General features: G+C 47.9%; 1 protein-coding gene across 2 annotated transcripts; it reads left to right on the top strand.

Moving 5' to 3' along the window:
• Positions 1 to 2,341: 2,341 nt before the first annotated feature.
• On the top strand, positions 2,342 to 19,416 carry P2RX4 (purinergic receptor P2X 4). Of its 2 annotated transcripts, XM_059895668.1 has the most exons (12): positions 2,343 to 2,574; positions 6,492 to 6,639; positions 9,647 to 9,718; positions 9,835 to 9,907; positions 10,358 to 10,454; positions 14,591 to 14,671; positions 14,776 to 14,917; positions 15,016 to 15,152; positions 17,574 to 17,667; positions 17,789 to 17,854; positions 18,196 to 18,291; positions 18,792 to 19,416. In XM_059895668.1, exons 1-12 carry the CDS (start codon positions 2,441 to 2,443, stop codon positions 18,816 to 18,818), a joined length of 1,167 nt encoding a protein of 388 aa, XP_059751651.1. In that variant the 5' UTR covers positions 2,343 to 2,440; the 3' UTR covers positions 18,819 to 19,416. The 2 variants fall into 2 exon arrangements, with proteins under 2 accessions (XP_059751652.1, XP_059751651.1); XM_059895669.1 differs by lacking the exon at positions 14,591 to 14,671 and having other exon boundaries at positions 2,342 to 2,574.

Raw genomic sequence — 19,416 nt, 5'->3', positions numbered from 1 at the left:
TGTTAAAGGCACCCCTCACCTCTGCACTGAACTTCAGGTGTCAATCAATACAAAGGAACATCCATCCTGAGCCAGTTACATTATGTGTAAATTCATACTATTTTAATTTTTTATGCAATCTGATGAGTAGATGAGCTCAGACTTAAAATTCTTAAAAGCACGTTTATTGTAACAAGAATTGTTATGTATTAATACTGCAGTTTTCAATAAAGACTGACTTGTGTTGCAAAAAAAAAAAAAAAGATTATGTGAAAAATCCCGACTGTAATCAGCAGTCACTTTTACTTTATAAACTAAGATTACTCTGGCTAGTGCACTGGATATATTCACTATCTTAATTGTGCTGATGGTTTCATGGGTGTGTACATATGTCAAACTTATAAAATTGTATAATTTAAATACGTGCAGTTTACTGTATGTCAATTATGCCTCAAGAGAGCTGTTTTTAAAAAGAGATAAACTCAGGGCAAGAGTGTAAATGAAACAATTTTTTTTTTCCTAATCATTTTTCAGGATCAGCTTCTCTGGTTGGGCCTAAGGTTACACTACCAACTAGGCACTTACTTACAAAAACTTTTATTTGTACATTTCTCTTAACTGACTTTGTTCAAAAACACAAACAAACCATTTAAATTCAAGATCTGTAAGGCTAAGACCATCTCATTACTATGGGGTAAGTATTCATGAGAGCTGTAAATGTGTTTTGACTCTTAAGGAAAAGTATTTTTAAGTTTCTTTCCAGTGAGAATTTAGTGACTGGGTTTTCTTTTCTACACAGAATTTAAGTCCCCCCAATTACACAAAGCTCCATTTTGGCAGAGACTTTATCTGTCTGTTCACCCTCATATGCCTAGCATCTAGAACACTGTTAAGCACACAACAAGCACTCAGTAAATACCTGTCAAAGAATGAATAAAATCCCACTTAAACTGTCACCACCTTTTCCTGGGACCATTTTGAACTGAGGCAGGTGGCAGCTCTATTCCTCCTGTTAACATGACAAGTCCATCTCCAGAGGCAGATACTGTCTTCCTCAAATTTTATTATTATTCACCTTTTTATATTTGTAAAAACAAGGTGGTGTGGCTTAGGAATCTCACTTCCAGGAAAAGACCTAAAATGGTGTGTTAAAGATTATGCATAGGATCCACAAACTAGAAGCAATCAGATGAGAGCGGTTAAGGAAATCATCCCTAACTGAAGAAACCAATCCATAGATTAAAACTTATCGTTAGGACAAGTCTGCCGTAACATGGAAAACATGTAGTGTGAATCAGGAATTGAAAAGCACCATCACTGACTATGCTTACAAATTAAAAACGTATACACAATTATCTGCTAGAATTTATACTCCATGAAGGCAGAATGTTTGGGTTTGTTCTGTTCACTAGACAGTGCCTGATACGGAAGGTGTTTATTAACACTTGTTGAATGAATTAATGAAACTAAATATAAAACATATCTATGATAACATACCTGAAGGGAATGAACACAGGTGGAAAATTATGTTCAGGTGGTGCAACTGTGGGTGTTTCCTCCACTTTCCCTCTATTTTCCAATTCTCCCTAAAGTTGTGATAAAACTTTCTCAGTTCAAAGGATGGTCACAGAAACCCCTCACCAGGCTCAGGCTGCTTCCTCCCGTCCTACAACTAAGGAAGCATCGGAATGGGAGTAGGTATGTGGCCTGGCTTCAATTCTAAGAAGGCTATCTTGCAGCGTGTGTGACTCCAGCCAAAGGTCCCTAGGGTATCGGATATTTAGGCTTTCCCTCCTGCAGCGAGAAGGCAGCGCTGCCCCCCACTGGAGCCTGCAGGAGAGAGACTGCTCTTTCCCCTAAGCTGCCCGCAGCGCCTCGCCTCGCCCCACCCCGCCCCCAGGTCACTCCTAGACACCCACGGGGGCCGCTCATTACCCCTCCCGCCCCTCGGGGGTGGGTGTATCTCGTTCCCAAGGTGGAGGTCACTCTCTCCTTCAGGGCTCTATCTCCCCTGAGCGTCACCGGTCCTCCCCGGTCCTCCTCATGGGGGTCATTCGTTCCTGAAGGAGAGGTCACTCCGTCCCCGTGGAGCCCATCCCCCTTGAGGGGGGGTCGCTCGTTCCACCAGGCCCTCTGGGGGGGAGGGTCATTATTCCCCCGGCCCTCTCCAGAGGGGGTCATTCGTTCCCAACGAGGAGGTCACCCCCTCCCCCAGGCCCCATTCCCCCCGAGAGGGTCGCTCTCCCGCGGCCCTCCTGAGGCGGCGCGGCACTCGTACCCGAGGGGGAGGTCACGCCTTTCGCCCGGCCCCGTCCCCCGAGGGTCAGCGCCGCCTCCTTCCGGGCCCTCCCCCACGAACGGCCGCGCCGGGCGGGGCTCCCGGGCGGGGAAGCGGCGGCGGGTCCGGCTACCGGGTCCAGAGCACGGAGCCGGGCGGCGCGGCGGCAGCGGGGCGCCAGCCATGGCGAGCTGCTGCGCGGTGCTGGCGGCCTTCCTGTTCGAGTACGACACGCCGCGCATCGTGCTCATCCGCAGCCGTAAAGTGGGGCTCATGAACCGGGCGGTGCAGCTGCTCATCCTGGCCTACGTCATCGGGTGAGCGCGGCCGCGGGCGACGACCCCGAGGGGTCCCGGGGACAGGGGGGGACCCGACGGCCGGGAACTGCCCCTTCTGGGTCCCGGCCACGCACCTGCTCATCTTGGCCTAGGTCCCCGCGAGCGCCCTCCAGGTGGGGTCCAGGGGACAGCGACCCGAAGCCAGGGATACATCCCTACTCCCCCAGCCCTCCACCCCCGACCCTAGCCACCAGGGGGACGGGCTCTGTGCCGGCTCCGGGTCCAGAGGCTGCTTTGATGTTGTGTCTTGAAGGCAAAGCCTAGCTAGACCTTCATCCTCGCCATTCATGCTTCCTGTCCCTTCGGACTTGCTCCATGATGTCCTTTGGCTGGGGGTGGGAGGGCTTTGCCGTAAATGACTCACTCTTTGCCCTGCACTTCCCATGCTGATGATCTGCTGACAGAAACCAAGGTTTGGGATTTTCCACTTGGTTCCTTTTGGGTCTGTGGCTTCCTGTCCTTTCCTCTGAGCATCATATGGTAACCCAAGATAATAGAGAGGTCACGCTTTCAAAAATCACTTAAAGTTCAGTTCCTTCCTTTTATGAGGTTGTTGGAGTTTTTGGTATAGGCACCTGCCTTAGCCTCCTTGTTCCCCATGCTGCCCTCTTTGCTTATATGTCCCTCCACCATCAGTCCTCACCTAGTGCTTAATTTTAATTGATGCACCCTTACAATGTAATAAAACTCGAGAGGAGGTGGAAATTAATTTACCAACTGGGCCCGCTTTCAAGGTCCACCTGGGGTGTTACGGTGTCTACAGCTGCTGAGCTGACAGATGTTAACCTGCTGCACCGTGGGGGGGGGGGGTTGTTTTCCTTAAAAGGCCTAATACAGTGTTCCCCAAACTGCACATAGAGCTATTTGCAAATCTTTAAAAAATACTGACTGCTGGCTCTCAGACCCAGAGTTTCTGATTCAAGTGCTGTAGAGTATGACCAACTCCCCAGGTGATTCTGATGTGCAGCAAATTTTGGGAACCAGTGTCCTAGTGTTTCCCAAACCTACCTGAACATGAAGGACTCATCTGAGGAATTGTTTAAAGGTAACAGGACACCATCCCCCCCCCTCCCCCCGACCCTGGGGTGGGGCTTGGAATCTGTTAACACTGCCCAAGGGAATCCGCATGATCTGGCAGGTTTGGCTTCTACCATCTATCAGCGCAGCAGCAGTAGGTACTGACAGTAGTCAGTAAAAGGGCTTTCCAGGTATGAACTCTGCATCAGAACCACTTGGCCTACCCCCAGGTTTGGACTCTAAGTCACATTAAGTACCATCACAACCAACTCCTTGCCCCCCAGTGATTGTGATGCACCCTTAAATTTTGAGACCCGCTACAAGCTGGTTAACTAAACTCATATTGCTGGGTTGGACCTGAAGCATTTGGAATCAGGAGCTGTCATGCAGCTTTTTCCTTTTGGCTTTTGCTGCTCATAGGAAAATCAGTTTACATCTACTTTGTATCTGTAAAGTTCTAGACTGCATACAGTATATCTGCACTTGTACAATATGGTAGCCAGGAGTCACATGAAACTGTTGAGCATTTGAAACATCCATACTCCAAATTGAGATGTGCTATCACTGTAAAATGCACGCCAGATTTCGAGGACATAGTACAAAAAAACAATTAAATATCATATTAATACATCTTATATTGATAGCATTAACGTATATTGGATATGTTGAGTTACATAAAACATATCATTAAAATTAATTTTATCTGTTACTTTTTACTTTTTAACATGGCTACTAGAAATGTTGAAATTACACAACTCGCGTTGTATTTCTGTTGGGCAGTGCAGCTTTACAGGATTCCTATGGAGTGTTGTCTGCCTCTATCATGAGGATTTTTTAAGCAGTAAATGCTTTGCTTTTATACATCTTGCTGTGATCAGATCTGACTCAGGATCTGAATTTAGGGCTTTTAAGAAAAATTTTAAAAAACCTCATCTCTTAACTTTCTGATTCAATTCATCTTGGTGAAATTGTGGTCTCTTTTCCAGTAGTGACCAAAGGTAATCCTTCCTCAAAAAGAGACTGAACAGGACTTCCCTGCTAGTCCAGTGGTTAAGACTCTGCACTTCCAATGCAGGGGGCACGGGTTCAATCCCTGGTCGGGGAACTAAGATCCTGTGTGCTGCATGGCCAAAAAAAAAAAAAAAGAGAGAGAGAGACTGAACACTTCTCAGTTATCTAATTGTATTATCAGTCACAGGATGAGGTAATAGTTATTTACATAGTGATTGGGGTGAAACCATGTGTCTCTGACTTAGCAACTCACTGTCTAGTCAGCCCTCCGTATCCTCAGGTTCTGCAGCCACAGATTCAACCAACCATAGATAGAAGATATTTTTTAAAAAAATTCCAGAAAGTTCCAGAAAGCAAAACTTGAATTTGCCACTTGCCAGCAACTATTTTTACATAGCATTTACATCGTATTTACAACTATTTACGTGGCATTTACTTTGTATTAGGTATTATAGGTAACCTAGAGATGATTTAAAGTATAGGGGAGGATGTGCATAGGTTACATGCAAATACTATGCCATTTTATATAAGGGTGTTGAGCATCTGTGGATTTTGGTATCCTCAGGGGTCCTGGAACCAATCCCCTGTGGATACCAAGGGGTGACTATACTTGGTGGTAAAATAATAGTGACCCTGCTCTAAGCTTCTCTGTGTCTGACTAGAATTAAATGGAAGCTTATACTGCAGCTGAATTCCTAGAAACCCTGAAGAAGAGAACTTCTTAGGGAAAAAGCCCATCTCTAAGATGGGTAGTGAACTTGGAGACTACTCAGACAATAAGTAACCAACTAAGCAAATTTCTGAAGTCTCAGCACCTAGAGCTTATAAGGAGGGGAGAGGGATGCTAGTAGCATTTCTTGATTCTAGAAATTACAACAATAGTAGTCACTATTGATGTTTAACAACAGCTCTGATGGGGAGGAGTTCTGATTTGTAGTACCGGCCGATTTCCACGGTGTAAGTGCTCCCATCGTGGCCAATTTCAGCCCGCCGATAATGGCTCACAAACATTGTTCCAAGCATTTGACATGCATTAACTCATGTAACCTCACAACAATCCTGTGAAGTCTTGTTATCATTCCCATCTTATAGATGGGAAAAACAGGCACGGAGAGGTTAAGCAGCTTGGCCAAATTTATGCCTAGTGAGTGATGGACTGAGATAGGCTGGCTTCAGTCTGTTCCAGTGTCCTAACCACTATGCACCAGTGCCTTCAGATTTTTAATTATTCAGGCTGGTAGTGAAGTCCCCACTTCAGAGGAGAGAAACATACATGTGACCTGAATTCTTAGAGAAAAAGTAAGAAGCTATTATACATTTACTTAAAAGATACGATTCTCCTTTCTAGAGGGCATATATAGCATAGAGGGCAAGAAAGGAGACTTCGAAAGCAAAAAGCTTGAGTTCAGATGCTGACTCTGCCATTCACTAGCTGTGTGACTTCGGGCAAGTGACTTAACCTCTCTGAATTGCAGTTTTCTCCTCTGTAAAATGGAGAATAATAATGACACCTGCCTTATAAAGTGGTCAGTATTAAATTAGTTAATACACATAAAGAGCTTAGATGAGTACCTGGCACCTAAACACATTCAAATGGTAACTATCATTATCATAATTTCTATTATCTCATGGTAATTCTGCAGGTCATAGTGCATTGAAAGTGTTCAAATACCTAGTAATAAAGACAGCATTCACTGAGCATTTTCTTTGTGCTGATCACTGCGCTAAGTTACAAAGTTAAGCAGCTTTTGCAAAGTCACAACAAGTAAACATCATACTTTCAGCCTCTGGCTACCAGAGGCTCCCTAGCATTAATTCAAATTCATGCAATCCTAATGGCAATTTAAGAGACCTGTTTTATTTTGTAGCTGGGTGTTTGTGTGGGAAAAGGGCTACCAGGAAATGGACTCTGTGGTCAGCTCCGTTACTGCCAAAGCCAAGGGTGTGACCACGACCAACACTTCTAAACTTGGATTCCGGATCTGGGATGTGGCCGATTACGTGATTCCAGCTCAGGTAAGCCTCCCACTGTGTCGCTGTCTAAAGCTCAAGCCTCTAGTTAGCTGCTTTCCCTTCACCTTTGCACTCTTGATTAGTGATTGGCATGCCCAGAGTTCTAACATCACCAATGCCCAGACTGATTGTTTTAGTCCAAGAAAGCAGTGCAGACAGACCTCTTTTTGGCTTAGGGTCTAACAGGTAATATTCAATCAGCTACGTTTCTTCAGCCCTAAAACATGGCTGGCTTAAACAGAGGAAGCTTTCCATGTGGACATCTGAGTCTGTCGCCGGACTTGAAAAGTGGAAAAGCATATGTTTTAAATCCTGGGAAAAATGCAGGTGGAACTATTACCTTTCCACATTTTGTGATTTGCTTTATTGTTGTAAACCCACAAGGTAAATCTTTTCAGACAGCGTAAAAACTTTAACAGCCATTAGAGACCCAAAGCCGAAGAAGAAGGAAACAGCCGTGCCCATACAGGATTCCATCAGGAACACAGGGAAGGGAAGAAACTGTTTGATGCAGCCTCCTAGTCTCCCGTCTGTTAATCCACAAAGCTCCAAGTTAAATATTGACTCTCTTTAACCATGATAATGGCTCTGATCCACAGTCAAACCCCACATATCCCTCCAGATGGCCCACGTGCTAGGGTGACTGGGGTGGCCACATGCAGATAAGCTGCCAACTCTTGGCTCAGAGCAAGGACTTCAGAAACTCTCTTTCTTCAAGTGTGTTCATTTTCCCTCTGCCTTCTCAAGAGAAGGTTCTTGTGGGGTGCCCAGAGAGAAATCAGAGCTAATAAGCCATAAAGGTCAAATGGAACAGGGGATTCATAGTTTGCTGGAGGAAGCTGGTGCTGTTGGCACGCACCTGTCTCTACAGAGGGACCTCTGCTTCCTACGAAGCCACGGCCTCGTCCTGGCAGGCTCGGAATATCACACTCCGTCTGTTTACTGGAGCCTCAGAAGGGTACGGCCCCCTGCTTCTGCCCCTCAGTGGAAAGGAGCACACAGCAACTCCGCCTTCCATCTCGGATCGGAGCTGGGGGCCGTGTGAGTTCCACAGGGCTCTCTTCATGAGCTTTCACGATATGCTTCTGCTCCTCCAAAGATGGAACACAAACATCTATTTGCACCGCATCTACTCGGCTCATCTCCAGACTGAAATTTCCCTAAACTTAAAATAGATAAGAAATAGGAAACAAAAAGTAAACCACACTGACTTGTTCAGGTCTAACTCAGGAGAGACGCAGCAGCAGCCTTCTGTAAACACCAAGCAAGCAGTGTGTCTACATATGGAACACGGGAGCCTGGCTAGGGCGCCTGACCCGGGCCTCCTGCCACATCCTCACGCCCCCTCCTGTGGCCATTTCCTCATTTCCCAACATGCTTTGTTCCAGGCCTGTCTTTGAAAGATGCCAACTATTCCCAGAGCGTCCACCACCTTGTCAGACCTGGGAGTGGAGATGTCTACAGACCCTTTGGTCCCTGAGTTTCCCTGATGGCTCCCAGCACTGACTGCTCTTCTCAGGAGTATGAAATGCTCAGAGAATTTCATTTTAGAGCACCAGCGCCCAATAAGGAGGAGGTCCAACTAGAATTGGCAGGGTCTTTGTCTTTTTTTCCTTACACTGGGAGGTCACCGTTAACAATTCTTCAGTCTCATCCCCAAGTGAATTGCTCTCCAGAAACTTAAATCAACCATTTGGCACATTCATACTTAGGAGGAGAAAACAGAACTTTCTCAAAAGGAGAAGTGTCAGGCTTCCCTGGTAGTGCAGTGGTTAAGAATCTGTCTGCCAATGCAGGGGACATGGGTTCGAGCCCTGATCTGGGAAGATCCCATATGCCGTGGAGCAACTAAGCCCGTGTGCCACAGCTACTGAGTCTGCACTCTAGAACCTGCGAGCCACAACTACTGAAGCCCGCGTGCCTAGAGCCCGTGCTCTGCAACAAGAGAAGCCACCACAATGAGAAGCCCGTGCACTGCAATGAAGAGTAGACCCCGCTCTCCGCAACTAGAGAAAGCCCGTGCGCAGCAACGAAGACCCAACACAGCCAAAAATAAAATAAATAAAATAAATGAATTTAAAAAAAAAAAAAAGGAGAAGTGTCAATGGCGAGCCCTGATTGGGTCTTCTGTATAGAATGTTTTATGTATTTATTTTAGTTCCTGTTAGGAAAGAGAACCAGCCAAACTTGAGACCTTTGAGGTCTCGTGTTTTTGCGCCCGTGAGGTAATCCAGTTGGCAGAGGATATTCTGAGCACTTATTGACTCTTTCCCTCAACTAGTCAAGCTTTATTAAGGAACCATTTCAGGGTATAGACATGTTTTTTTTATCTGAGGTGAAATTCATGTATCACAATATTAACCAGTTCAAAATGAAAAATTCAGTGGCATTTAGCACATTCACGATGTCGTGTAACCATCACGTCAGTCTAGTTCCAGAACGTTTTCATCAGTCTAAAAGGAAACCCCACACTCATTAAGCTATCATCCCCTTTTCCACCTTCTCCCTCACCCCCTCACAACCACTAATCTACTTTCTGTTCCTGGATTTGCCTGTTCTGTACATTTCATATCAATGGGATCATATACTACGTGGCCTTTTGTGTCTGGCTTCTTGGACTCAGCATCATGTTTTTGAGGTTCATCCACTTTGTAGCCAGGTCTGTGCTTCATTCCTTTTTATGGCTGAGTCATATTCCCTTACAGGTATGGACCACAATTTGTTTATCCATTCATCCGTTGATAGACACTGAGTTGTTTCCACCTTTAGGCTATTGTGAATGATGCTGCTGTGAACGTGTGTGCAAGTACCGGGGTCCCTGTTTTCAGTTAGCTTATAAACTCCCATCGGTGAGAGTGGGAGACGATAAGATCAGTGTTTTTAACTGTTTTCTGCATGGCACAGGGGGGGGAAGTGAAGGCACCGTCCTAGTAAAGGGCCTTCCCTGTGGCTCTGCTTGGCTCCTCGGAAGGTAATATGCAGCACTGTCTCCCCTCTGCCTGCTTCACAGGAGGAAAACTCCCTCTTCATCATGACCAACATGATCGTCACCATGAACCAGACCCAGGGCCTCTGTCCTGAGGTAGGCAGCTTCCTGGGGAAGAGCCTCGGTTCTCATACCCACCTCTCTGTGCCTGTCCCACTGTGGGTGGGACCAGGCCATGTGAAACCTGTTTTCACTGGTTCTTCTTTTTCCAGATTCCAGATAAGACCACTGTGTGTGAATCTGATGCCACCTGTACTGCTGGCTCTGCAGGCACCCACAGCAATGGTACAAACCTGTGGCTGTGACTCCACAGCAGACGCTTAGCCTGGGGAGGGCGGCCCCCGACCACACTGCCTCCCCCGTGGGCCCCCTCTCAGAGGGAAATCTCCGGGATGGAGAAATCCCCCACACGAGCCTGGGAGAGCCTGGTGTCCAGACTGGGGTCCTGGGACCCTCTCGACGTTCGTCTCTGTCATCTGCACCCCAGAAGCCATCCCAGATCTCGCCCTGTCCTATGGCTCGGCATCAGCCCAGCCCTGCAATTGGCAAAGCAGTGATGTGGCTAGGACTCAGACAGCTCTTTTCCTCCAATTTGGATTTCTGGATGCTGTCTAAATCCCAGAATTAGACTAGCTCAAGATTGATTGCATAGGATGCATGGTGGAGTTTCTACTCGGCCTCACAAAGTAGAAAGTAGGAGACCCCCATAGACCTGGGTGCCCCTCGCCCCTGTAGGAGTTGCGACAGGAAGGTGCGTGCCGTTCAACGAGACCATGAACACATGCGAGGTGGCCGCCTGGTGCCCGGTGGAGGATGACACACAAGTGCCAACGTGAGTCCTGCCAAAGGGACAGAAGTGTCCTAAACGCTGGGTCTCGGGCCTGAGAGAGGTGGCAGGGGAGCTGTGGCTTTGTGCTCGTGGTGTCAGCCTGTGGAGTCGGGCTTCCCTGGGCTGGCGGTTCTCAACCACAAGGCAGCAACCCTCAGCAGCTAGTGGGCCACGGTGTTTGTCACTCATGATAAGAGTGCAGATGACGTATTGCTACATTAGGTCTCTGTCAGTTGCAAGTAACTGACAGGAAACAGTTCTCAGGGCCTTAAACGGGTGTGTACAACTGTGTTAGTTGTTCAGCTAAACCACAGAGATCCCAGCATGGCTAGACCTGGGGCTCAAAGGACAGCATCCGAGTCGCCACCTCTTGGCTCTGCTTCCCTCCGTGGTGGCTTCATTTGCAGGACCCATGGCATAGTCCCTAGTCTCCCTGCCCAGCTGTCCGTAGAGATTCTAGACCTATCCATCTTCAGCCACCTCTGTCAACCCGTCCAACCCATCACTGTGGCTGTGGGATGGATTTTGCTTATGGCTCAGGCCTGGGTCATGTGCCTTCCTAGCTAGGGGGGGGGAGTCAGACCCACCCAAATGACACAGGTTGAGAGTGGGGGAGGTGTGGCTTTTAAAGGAAGTGTGGGGTTCTGTTACCAGAAAAAAGGGGTACAGATGCTGGGCAGGAAAACTGTGTTTTATAAACTAGAGCAGGTTCAAGGTTGTCTAGAATAACATTCTTCCTAACTGTGATCAGCTGTGCTGTGAGTGGGTGGCGTTAGAAGTAATGCTCTCAGAAGTGCTTGCACCCTGGGGCCTTTCTTGCTCAGCGTTCAGACTGAGGCCTAGATAAGCCCAGGGGAGCAGGTAACCATGTGAGCCTCATCCTGGGTGTTTCGCAACACAAGAAAATGTTGAGGACTGCAGATTGCTGAGGGCAGCAGCTCCGGCAAGGGAGGGAAGTACTAGAAGACGAGGAATCCTAGCATTCTGGAGCCGGAAAGGATTTTATGGAGCCGGTGGCCATGTGTGGCTACTGAGCACTTGAAATGCAGCTGGGTCCAAAATGAGCTCTCAGGGTAAAATACACTCCAGGTTCTGAAGGCTTATTATTAAAAAAAAAAAAAAAAAAAAAAAAAAAAGAATATGTAGTATCTCATTAATAACATTCTGTGTTGTTTACATGTTAGAGTAACATTATAGATATATTGGCTTATTACAGAAAAGTTCATTTCACATGTTTCTTTTTACTTTATTTTTGGCCGCGAAGCATGTGGGATCTTAGTTCCCCGACCAGGGATGGAACCAGCGCCCCCTGCAGTGGAAGTGCAGAGTCCTAACCACGGGACCGCCAGAAAATTCCCTTTTTACTTTTTAATGTAGCTACTAGGAAATTTTAAATTACAGTGTGGTTTGTGCCTCACAGTATATTTTCACCGGACAGTGCTGTTATGGATCTTTTTTTTTTTATTGGAGTATAATTGCTTTACAATGTTGTGTTACTTTCTCCTGTACAATGAAGTGAATCAGCTATATGTATGCCTATATCAGCGCTGTTATAGATCTAATCCAGTGTAGGATGATTTTTAAGTGTACACTGATACACGAAATTTCAGCACTTGAGTCACATGGAGAGAAAGGCCTTCCCATCTCCGCTCTTATTCAGCCCCTAGCTGATATCAAGGAGGAGATCCTGGTCTGGAGTGTCTTCAGTACCTCTCTGTCCCTCACTGATTTCCATTTCTCACCGAGAACAAGCCCCAGGCTCAGCACCTTGGGCTGACTAAAATATGTACCACAGCTCGTAATGACATTGTTCTTAGTTATATTTATTTGAACAATGACCTCTAACTTGTGGCAAACAATATTTTTTATGGTCATGATGGAAAGTTTTATTTCAAAATGAATGTCAGTTAAAAAAAAAAAAGTGAGTTTATCCTAAAGGTGGAAACAACCCAAATGTCCATCAACAGATTGTGGTGAACACGTACAATGGAATGTTATTGAGCCATAAAAAGGAATGAATAAAAAGCTCTGACACAGGCTACCACAGGGATGAACCTCGAAAACATGCTAAGTGCAAGAAGCCAGACACAAAAAAGTCACATACTGTCTGATCCCATTCATATGAAATGTCCAGAATAGACAAATCCATAGAGAAAGAAAGTAGATTGGTGGTTCCCGAAGGCTGAGGGGAGGGGAGAATGGATAGTAGCTGCTTGATGGGCAAGCAGTTTCATTTCGGGGTGATAAAGATGTTCTTGAACTAGATAGAGGTGATGGTTGTATAACACTGTGAATGTGCTTCATGCCACTGAATTGTATACTTTAAAATGGTTAATTTTATGTTCTCTGAATTTCACCTCAATTTTTTTTTAAAGGAGGGTTAATCTCAAAGACAAGTATTGCACATGAGGCACACAGTGGTATAGGGAGTGACAGAAGTTTGAGAAACCTTGATATAGTCCACCCCCTTGATACAGGGACGAGGGAATTCAAAGCCCCAAAAGAAGTGCCTTGGTCAAGGTCTTTGTCAGCAGTAGCGACAGGCTCAGCTCCCCACATTGTGTGGCCTCGTCACTGGCCTTGCTCCTTTCTCAGGGTGGGGAAGACTGCTGAGGTTTTTTATAGCTTCAAAGATTCCACCTGGGGGGCTTCCCTGGTGGTCCAGTGGTTAAGACTCCACGCTTCCACTGCAGGGGGCGTGGGTTTGATCCCTGGTCGGGGAACTAAGATCCTGCATGCCATGTGGTGCAGCCAAACAAACAAACAAAAAGATTCCACCTGGGTCAGGGGGTCCCCCCCACTGAGGGGTCAGTCTACAGTGCCAGATCCTCCTGTAGAAGCCCTCCAAAGCAGTGGGGTCCCCTTGGGGAATTCAACTCCTACTGTCAGCAGGAGCTGACGTGGCACTTCCAAGAGGCGGTGCAGCAGCAGACATGCACTTTTTGTGTCCAGCCTGTAGGTGAATTCACCTTTGCTTTCACTTCTTTTTTTTTTTTTTTAACATCGTTATTGGAGAATAATTGCTTTACAATGGTGTGTTAGTTTCTGCTTTATAACAAAGTGAATCAGTTATACATATACATATGTTCCCATATCTCTTCCCTCTTGCGTCTCCCTCCCTCCCACCCTCCCTATCCCACCCCTCTAGGTGGTCACAAAGCACCGAGCTGATCTCCCTGTGCTATGCGGCTGCTTCCCACTAGCTATCTATTTTACATTTGGTAGTGTATATATGTCCATGCCACTCTCTCACCCTGTCACATCTTACCCCTCCCCCTCCCCATATCCTCAAGTCCATTCTCTAGTAGGTCTGTGTCTTTATTCCCATCTTGCCACTAGGTTCTTCATGACCTTTTTTTTTTTTTCCTTAGATTCCATATATATGTGTTAGCATACTGTATTTGTTTTTCTCTTTCTGACTTACTTCACTCTGTATGACAGACTCTAACTCCATCCACCTCACTACAAATACCTCCATTTCGTTTCTTTTTATGGCTGAGTAATATTCCATTGTATATATGTGCCACGTCTTCTTTATCCATTCATCTGTCGATGGACACTTAGGTTGCTTCCATGTCCTGGCTATTGTAAATAGAGCTGCAATGAACATTTTGGTACATGACTCTTTTTGAATTATGGTTTTCTCAGGGTATATGCCCAGTAGTGGGATTGCTGGGTCGTATGGTAGTTCTATTTTTAGTATTTTAAGGAACCTCCATACTGTTCTCCATAGTGGCTGTATCAAACCAGATCTGTTGAGCATTCCCGAGAATACCTGTGGGAGGTAAGCCCTGAAACCCAGCACCTGCCGGATGAGTGATTTCTAGTGAGGCCACGAGGCACCACCCCTCCCACCCTTCGTTAGCTATTCCTCAGGTTCTTAAATTCCCGCTGCCTTGAGGAAGATGCCCTGCCCTTCCATGACTGGAAGAAATCAGAAGCCTTGGTTTGCAGTCTCCTCTCTTGACCTAGTGTTTATGCAGAGGAAAGTAGAAAAGACAAGATATGTTTTACTTTTTTCTTGGCAAAGTGACATTATAAGATACACATGTGTATGCGACTTAAAAATATTACCTAGGTATATTAGGAGTGTACATACGTTTGTACTTTTATTAACAATATGTTGTAATTTTTTTCAGGCCTGCTTTTTTAAAGGCTGCAGAAAACTTCACTCTTTTGATTAAGAACAACATCTGGTATCCCAAATTTAATTTCAGCAAGTAAGTGGTGGCCAGCTGTGTGAATTCACCAGTGTCTTGGAGAAACTTCTGGCTCTTCTTTGAGGTTTTCCTTGCTCCTATTTTCTGCTTCCTTCCAACTTTAGGAGGAATATCCTTCCCAACATCACCACTACCTACCTCAAAACGTGCATTTATGACGCTAAAACAGATCCCTTCTGCCCCATATTCCGACTTGGCAAAACAGTGGAGAACGCAGGGCACAGCTTCCAGGACATGGCTGTCGAGGTAGGTGCAGGTCGTGGCTTTCCTAACACAGTCTTCGACACATCTCCTTCTAGAACGGGCTCTGAGGAAGGCTTGCTCTGTCTGTCCGCAACCCACAGGGAGGCATCATGGGCATCCAGATCAAATGGAACTGCAACCTGGACAGAGCCGCCTCCCTCTGCTTGCCCAGGTATTCCTTCCGCCGCCTGGACACCCGGGACGTGGACCACAACGTGTCCCCAGGCTACAATTTCAGGTGGGTGTGAGCTTGGGTCCCATTCCTCATGTGCTGGGGGTGATGGTAGTTGCATCACTCCCCAGTGGGGGCCTCCACGCCCACCCAAGACCAGCACTCAGGCGGCACCCCAAGGGACGGTGGGGAGGCGTGTGCCAGGGAGAGTGGTCCAAGCAGGGCCTTGCCCCTGTGGCATCCCGACCTGTGAGAGCCCTCCTCGCCTTTTCTTGCCTCCAGAACGACTGTCTGCTTTAGCTTTCCTGGGCCGGCCAGCCTCAGCCAGGACCCTGCTGAGTTTTTTTTCTTTTTTTTTTGGCTGTGCACCTGTGGGATCTTAGTTCCCCGAACAGGGATTGAACCCAGGCCTCCTGTAGTGGAAGTGTGGAGTCCTAACCACTGGACCGCCAGGGAAGTCCCTCTGCTCACTAATTTGGAGGAGTGGATGAGCCTGTGGTCCTCCAGTCCAAAGGCCCCTGGGGCCTGATCCATGAATTGGTTTCTCGGTTGATCTGGCGCCCAGAATCTCCAAGGTGCAGGGGATACAAGTTTTAGCCTCAGGAAAGGCCTTTGCTGGTATTTCCCCGCTAGAAGTGCTGTGTATTTGTTTCCTGGGGCTGCCGTAACAAATGACCACAAACTGGGTGGCTTGAAACAGCAGGAATCTGTTCTCTCACAGTTCTGGAGGCTGGAAGCCCAAAATCAGTGTGTCAGCAGGCCAGGCTCCTTCCTTGCCTCTTCCAGTTTCTGGTGGCTCCTGACAATCCTTGGTGGTCCTTGATTCATAGATACATTACTCAATCTCTGCCTCTGTCGTCACGTGGCCTTCTCCCGTCTGTGCCTGTGTCTCTGTGTCCTTTGTCTCTCTTCTTTTACGGACACCAGTCATATTGGATTTGAGGTCCACCCTAATCCAGTATGACTGCATCTTAACTAATTACATCTGCAAAGACCCTATTTCCAAGTAGGGTCAGTGGTGCTCTTTTGCTGCTCTTGTCTCCCTCTAGTGGTGATGTGTGGAATCAAATGCACAGAGCATCTGCTGTCCTCTTGAACCGTCTGGCTCACTGATAGAAGGGCAGATCCTTGCATTCTTCCTTAGTAAGGCAGTCTGATTTGCATTGCTCTATCTCTACGGTTACACAGTTTCTTGTAGAAACCACTGTGGAAAACCTCAAGCTTGGGTTGGAACCCCAGAACAGAGAAGCCAACGGGACCCTCACAAGGACATCCATCCCCCTGACCTCCACCAGCATCAGGCCCCACCTGAGTTCCCCAGGCCTGGACCATGGCATGGAAGTTGTGGGCCAGACAGATCTCAGGCCATAGCTTAGGCTCCTGGTGGATCCCCTGTATAACACGGGCAGCAAATGGTATCGGTCTCAGGGGTTCTCCCCCCAGCATGCCCCTTCGTGTTCTATTTTTGCATGTGGGATCTTAGTTCCCCGACCAGGGGTTGAACCTGTGCCCCCTGCAGTGGAAGCACAGAGTCCTAACCACTGGACTGCCAGGGAATTCCCCCTCCTGGTGTCCTTTTTAAATGGTTTTATTGAGATATAGTTCACATACTACACAGTTCACCCATTTAAAGTGTAGAATTCAGTTGTTTTTAGTATATTCACAGAGTTGTGCAACTGTTACCACAGTCAATTTCAGAACATTTTCATCACCTCAGAAAGAAACCCCAGACCCTTTAGCTCTATCCCTCTATCCCTTCAGCTACATCAACCCCTGGCAACCACTAATCTACCTAATTTGCCGATTCTTGACTTTCATAGGAATGGACTCATACAATATGTGGCCTTGTGTGACTGGCTTCTTTCACCTAGCATCATGGTTTTTTTCCAGGTTCATCCATGTTGTGGCATTTATCAGTACTTCTCTTTATGGCTAAATAATATTCCATGGTGTGGATATAACACATTTTGTTTATCCACTCATCCAATTGATGGATCAATGGTTCTTTAATACAAAAAATGTCCAGTGCTGAGATGCTCGGTCCCCCCACCCACAAAGCAGACTTGGCCATCACTGCTGGCTGGCCACCTTCTGTTAGTGGCCAGGGTCTCCTTGAGAGAGACGGGGCTCAGCTGTATCAGGAAGGACTTTCAGAGGAGGAAGTTCCGTTTTAAGTCGTAGGAATTGAGGGTGATGACAGAGGAGGGATCTCTTCGTGCGCCCTTGTGCCAGCATTCCAGACCCTCTGCCCTGCGGGCCCCAGCGCCCTCCTCCTCAACAGGCCAGCCCTCCTTCTGCGTGGCTCACATTAGCCAGGAGAAGCCCCGAGGTGCTCGAGTGTGGTTCATTCAGCAGGCAGAGCGAGCCCTAAGCCAGTGCCAACTCCACCAGGGCCTCGGGAGTTCGCTCTGACATCCCTCAGCAGGACCCAGAGGCTGTCTCAGGCCTCCCTGTGCCTTTTCCCTCTAACCCGGCCTCCTTTCCCAGGTTTGCCAAGTACTACAACGACCTGACCGGCACCGAGCGCCGCACACTCATCAAAGCCTACGGCATCCGATTCGACATCATCGTGTTTGGAAAGGTAGCCTGGCCGCCGGCTCCCCTCGTTCAGAGCCCACTGGTCCTCTTCTGGGCTGGCCAGGGGCAAGGGGCCCTCTCCCCACCCCTATCACAACTTCTTCTTTTTCTCCCATCGTTTGCAGGCTGGGAAATTTGACATCATCCCCACCATGATCAACATTGGCTCCGGCTTGGCGCTCTTGGGGGTGGTGAGTGGCTCACTTAGACCTCTCTGGCCACCCGCCTGGGGCTGGGACCCCCCCCAGCACAGCAAGCTGAGACCCTCTGCTGGCATCCTGGTTCTTCCCCTTGACCCCAGACTTGTTTCTAGGCTCGACCCTCCAGGCTTATTTCCCTTCCCCATCCCCGCCTGCTTCCTCCTGCCCTTCTCCAAGACCACGCCCCTCGGGCCCTAACCTTTTCCCCCCGGAGAGATGGAGGAGCCTTTCATTTCCTTGGAAGATCCCAGGCTTTGTGGGAAGGGGCGCACACAGAATAATAGGGGCCAAAGCATCCTGCCTCATTCTTTCTTGCCCTGTGCTACATTCAGGCGACAGTGCTGTGTGATGTCATAGTTCTCTACTGCATGAAGAAAAGATACTACTATCGGGAGAAGAAATATAAATATGTGGAAGACTACGAGCAGGTAGGCCACCTCCTGAGCTCCCAGCAGGCAGGAAGGTCCAAGCGCCCTACCTCACCTGCCTCTTGTACCAGCGGTGAGAACCCCTAGTTCATTTAGGTGTGTTGTCCACTCAGGCAGTCACATGCGACTCTTGTCATCTGCTCCATTTCTAGACCATCTATACTAGCCTTTACTTCATACTTTTCTTCAAATGGACTCACTCTTTAAAATCTAGCCTTCATTTTAATCAGTGATGTCTCAGGTTAGTTATGATAACGGATGTCATGACAAAACCTCTGTCCACACTCTACTTAAATTCGCCTTGCAGAGCAAGAGGGGTTGGGTACCCCTAGGACCTACCTGAATACGCTCAGCTGTGAAGGGCTGTCCAGACGTCCTCAGGGAAAGTGCCCGATTCCCACCTGCCCCAAATGGTCCAGGCTTGCCTGCGGGCAGCACAGGGCGGGTGCACACGTATCCATAAGCATATCAACTGACGATAAGCATATTGTTCTTTGCAGGGTCTTGGCAATGAGACGGACCAATGATGCCCACCCCACACCTGGGCTTTCCTTGGCCCTCATCAGAGCACAGCAAGGAGGGAGAAAAGGCGGCCTGCCATGTCACCCCAGAGGAAGTTCCAGATTCTGAGTCAGTCTCCACAAGTCCTGCCGGGTGGCCCAGCTGCTCCCATGTCTTGTGTGTAGGGTTTGCGTAGTAAACCACTATGCACACTGGTCACCTTCTGTCTGTGGCTGGGTCACCTCCTGTCTGTGGCTGGGTCACCTCTGCTGTTCCTTCTATTTGGGGTCACTGGGGCAAGCTCTGGCCCGAGGGCAGTGAAGTGGCTGTGGCTACAGGGCCAGGGCCTTCTCCAGGGCCGGGTCTCCTCAGAAGCTCCCATCTCCAGCCCCCTTCGAGACAGTCCCAGTCCTCCGAGGCCCGGCAGCTCCACTCAAGCACTGTGTAAGGAAGGCGGGACACCTGGCTGTGCTTGTAGCTCTTCGGCACATGCGGGCTGCTGTTCCTCTCCCCCGACCAGAGGCTTCAACCACGAGGTCATGAGGCGGAGCTAGTGTTTTTCCTTTGAGAAGAGCTACATTGAGATGATTGAGGACCAAATATTAAAACAAATGATTTTCTTAA

Source organism: Balaenoptera ricei, chromosome 14 (assembly GCF_028023285.1).
Source record: "Balaenoptera ricei isolate mBalRic1 chromosome 14, mBalRic1.hap2, whole genome shotgun sequence".
Classification (NCBI taxonomy): domain Eukaryota; kingdom Metazoa; phylum Chordata; class Mammalia; order Artiodactyla; family Balaenopteridae; genus Balaenoptera; species Balaenoptera ricei.
The sequence above is the reverse complement of the archived record's forward strand: the minus strand, read 5'-3'. Positions and strand labels throughout refer to the sequence as shown.